The following is a 3,506-nucleotide window of genomic DNA, read 5'->3' as shown; positions in this document are numbered from 1 at the left end:
TAATTATAGCCAGGCTTTTTTTTTTTCCTCCATCCACATTTTCTTACTTACATTATTGGATATTATTGGGATTTGTGTGACAGACTAACGTAGAATAAAACATTGTTGTGAAGTGAAAAGGAAATGTTATATGGTTTTCAAATCAAAGTCTGTAAACTGCGGCGTGCATTTTCGTTTAGCCGTCTTTGTTCTGATACATCAAATTAAAACAATGTGCAGCCAACGGCCTTCTGAAGCCACTTAATTAGTAAAGATTGTTTCTCTGACTGAATTACATCTTATACAGAAATACAACTTGTTTCATTTCTTTTCTTGTATAGTAATCACAATTACTGCCTGAGGGCCAAGAGAAGCCCAACACATTCACTTCTACAAATACTCCACTTGATATGTACATCCTGTTCGTTCACCAAGACCTTTAGAGAAGAGCTAGCTAACTAGCTTGATAGACAGTTAGCTACATAGCTAGCTAGATAGCCAGCTTGGTAGCTAGCCAGACAGCCAGCTAGCTACTCAGCTCAAGGTCCAACTAAGAAAAAGAACAAAATAAATAACAGCCAAACACACTCGTATCTACAATCTAAAAGTTACATAATCAAAATGTAATAATAGACAGCTGTACCAGTGTCTCCACAGCTGTGAATGGTAACGTGTACAGTTATAAGGTATCGTGTAAACAATTTATCATGGTTTACTAAGGCCATGAGAAATTAATATTCAGATTCATTTAAACTGCATATGAACTCGTACATCAGATTTCTAAGCACAGCCTGCAGAGTGTGGACTCCAGTCGTCATAAACTTTTGGCTTGCCCTGACCCATGTTGGTCACTGTAGGCGACAAGAAGTCTACTCTGACTTTTTATGTTACCACGAGCCATCTAGGAGATGCAGCAAACATGTAAAAAGAAGGAGTTCTGGTCAGATTAAACCACGGTTTTTATCTTTAGCATACATGCTATGTTTGTGTAACAACCTAACATTGTGCGTCACCTTGAGGGAGAAAAGGTGCACAGGGAGGCTTGAGACTGCAAAAACCTGCAAAGTCTTCCACCTTCCCTACACTGGAAATGTTTAGATCAAACTACATCCATCTGCAGCAAGACTTGAAAATTGCTTTTCACAGACGCGCTCCATCCAATCTGTCTGAGCTTGAGCTATCTGGGAAAAAATAATGAGCAACAAAAATAACGTGTCATTTTCTTTTCCCTTCACAATGACGGGCCGCTTTGCATTGGTCCAGTAAGATACATAATGGTTTGTACTTTAAATTCTAGAGCAAGGTGGAGAATTTTGAGGGGTCTGAAATCTTCACTGTAAATTGGACATTAAATCCATTACAGATTTATTTTTTTCACTGCAAAAACACAAAATTTTACCAAGTAATTTTGATCTAGTTCCTAATGCAAATATCTTAGCACCCTTGAAATAAGGCAAAACTAACCTAGAAAGAGTTGATTGTTACACGTAATTGCATTAAGTTTGTCAAACTTTATTTATGTTTGTTCAACACAAAAATTTAATCTTAACATATTTTCTTGGAAAAACCTAATTTGGCTACTTTTGACAAATTACCTCATTTTTAAAAAAGTTTTGTCACCTGTCCTCCTTTTTCAGTGCAGCTTTTCAGCAAGATATATCAGCTTGTTTTAAATCAGTAATTCCTTTACATTGATGAAAAAAGTATTTGTTTCACTTGCAGACTGTTTGGCTTATAATAAGACATATTTCCTCTAAGTGAAATAATCTGCCAATGGAACCAGTACTTTTTCATCAATATTAAGGAATTATTGGCTTAAAACAAGCTAATCTTGCTGAAAGGTTACTTGTAAGTTAGTTTTGTCTTATTTCATGTGTACTAAGATATTAACACAAGTCAGTCAAATCAATCGGCACTATTTTTACCACTAGGTAGATTTGATTACAGTTACAGGAAACTTTGAGCACAATAAATATAAAATGATTCAAAGTTGCTGGGTGCTCAATACTTTAAAATGTTAAAAGCCATTAAAACAATGAAACAAAAGACTCAAATACTTTATCCTCATTAGGACAAAATTAAAAGTAAATAAAATTACTCAAATAAGTAAATAAAATTATATAAAAAATATGCTAAATTGAACTTTGGAAGCTTACAGCAACAGAAACAAAACCGCTTTTGGGGAAACTAGATAGAAAATACTTAGCAAGATTTAGTGTCTTTGCAGTGTTGTGCGAGATAAAACACCGCGCATTTTAATCACTGATCTGTCTTTTCCACAGGCGTACGCCGCCATTGTCTCCATATTTGTCTTCGTAGTCGTCGTGTCATTGCAGGGATGTCTGGGTAAGTTGCCGTTTAATCTCTGATGCGGCCACTTGCTAACAGTAGCCACAAGATGGCAGAGTTTCCCACCTATTAATTCACTATGTTTTCTTTTTCTTTTTCTTCTTTTTTTTTTTCTTGTTAATGTCATGTTTGCCGTGTGTCTTTTACCTGTGTATGTGTACGCGCTGCAGAGCGGAGCGGCAGGGCATCTGCTCCGCGGAGGAGGACGCCGTCTGTCAGCCAAGCGGACCGGGCAGACGACCCGGGGAGAGCCGCGGGGAATTCATGGCTGACCGCAAACGAGCGACGGCGGCTGAGCCAGGCCGGCGACCTGGCCGTGACTCTATCGGGCGCGTGCCTCACCGCTTTCTGTACCACGCTGCTCTATCATCTCCTACGACAGACCATTCCCAGCACAGCGACTCCATAACCCCAGCAAAGAAAAAGAGAAAAAGCTTTTTTCAGAAAACTGCTCGTGTGACTAATTTTTAATAAAAGATAATAAAGATACATGTCATGATGAAAGAGAGCAGCTTTTATTTGGTGGCCGATAATGACTCCTCAGTAGCAGTATCAACTGTTTTATGTTTATGGAAAATAAACCACTTATCACAGAGTTCAGTCAAGTGTCCATGGGTTCATGTTGCTGCTTGTATTTTTTATGGTGCGAATGCTTGGCAGGAGTTTGAACCTTCTCTTTTACGGCATGTAAGTCAGAAACAGATATAAAGTCAATAGTTGTGCATTAAAAAAAAAAAAAAAGATTCAACCTTAGAGATGATAATGTGGGGAGATGTTTTACCAGCTTCATTCTAATGAGTCACCTATTAAGGCTTGTCCCCTGGTCCTATCAGTGATGATAAACGCTGCTCAGGAGACAAGGATATACGGCGAAAGTATGTGGGGCACAAATACCTGATGTTTGGTCTGAAACCCCAACGCTGGAATTTCCCATATTTCTTTATTGACCCAGTCTCTGTGCAGGTGCTTTTGGTCAATAAGATAAGGAGATACCAGCTGTACCCATCGGTAATAAGTGGCTGGAAATGAAGGTAACTATAGCAACAGGTGATTTTTTTTTTTTTTGGTTGAACAAATCGTGTGTGTGTGTGTGTGTGTGTGTGTGTGTGGGGGGGGGGGGGGGGGGGGGGGGCCACCCGAAAAAAACAAAAACAAGAGGGCCCTCTTTTACGGAAAAA

The 3,506-nt window shown here is 38.8% G+C and overlaps 1 protein-coding gene across 2 annotated transcripts in view; it reads left to right on the top strand.

The window, feature by feature from the left end:
- LOC106954251 (protein sel-1 homolog 3) overlaps positions 1–2,928 on the top strand; it is a 26,602-nt gene extending 23,674 nt beyond the window's left edge. For both annotated transcript variants that reach the window (XM_015043589.1, XM_015043590.1), the window contains exons 23-24: positions 2,262–2,325; positions 2,499–2,928. In XM_015043589.1, the coding sequence (XP_014899075.1) occupies positions 2,262–2,325; positions 2,499–2,737 (303 nt within the window). In that variant the 3' untranslated portion in view covers positions 2,738–2,928. The remainder of the gene's footprint in view (positions 1–2,261; positions 2,326–2,498) is intronic.
- Positions 2,929–3,506: the final 578 nt, after the last annotated feature.

Source organism: Poecilia latipinna, unplaced genomic scaffold (assembly GCF_001443285.1).
Source record: "Poecilia latipinna isolate Pla-1442-1.1 unplaced genomic scaffold, P_latipinna-1.0 Scaffold641, whole genome shotgun sequence".
In the NCBI taxonomy this organism is placed as follows: Eukaryota; Metazoa; Chordata; class Actinopteri; order Cyprinodontiformes; family Poeciliidae; genus Poecilia; species Poecilia latipinna.
The sequence above is the reverse complement of the archived record's forward strand: the minus strand, read 5'-3'. Positions and strand labels throughout refer to the sequence as shown.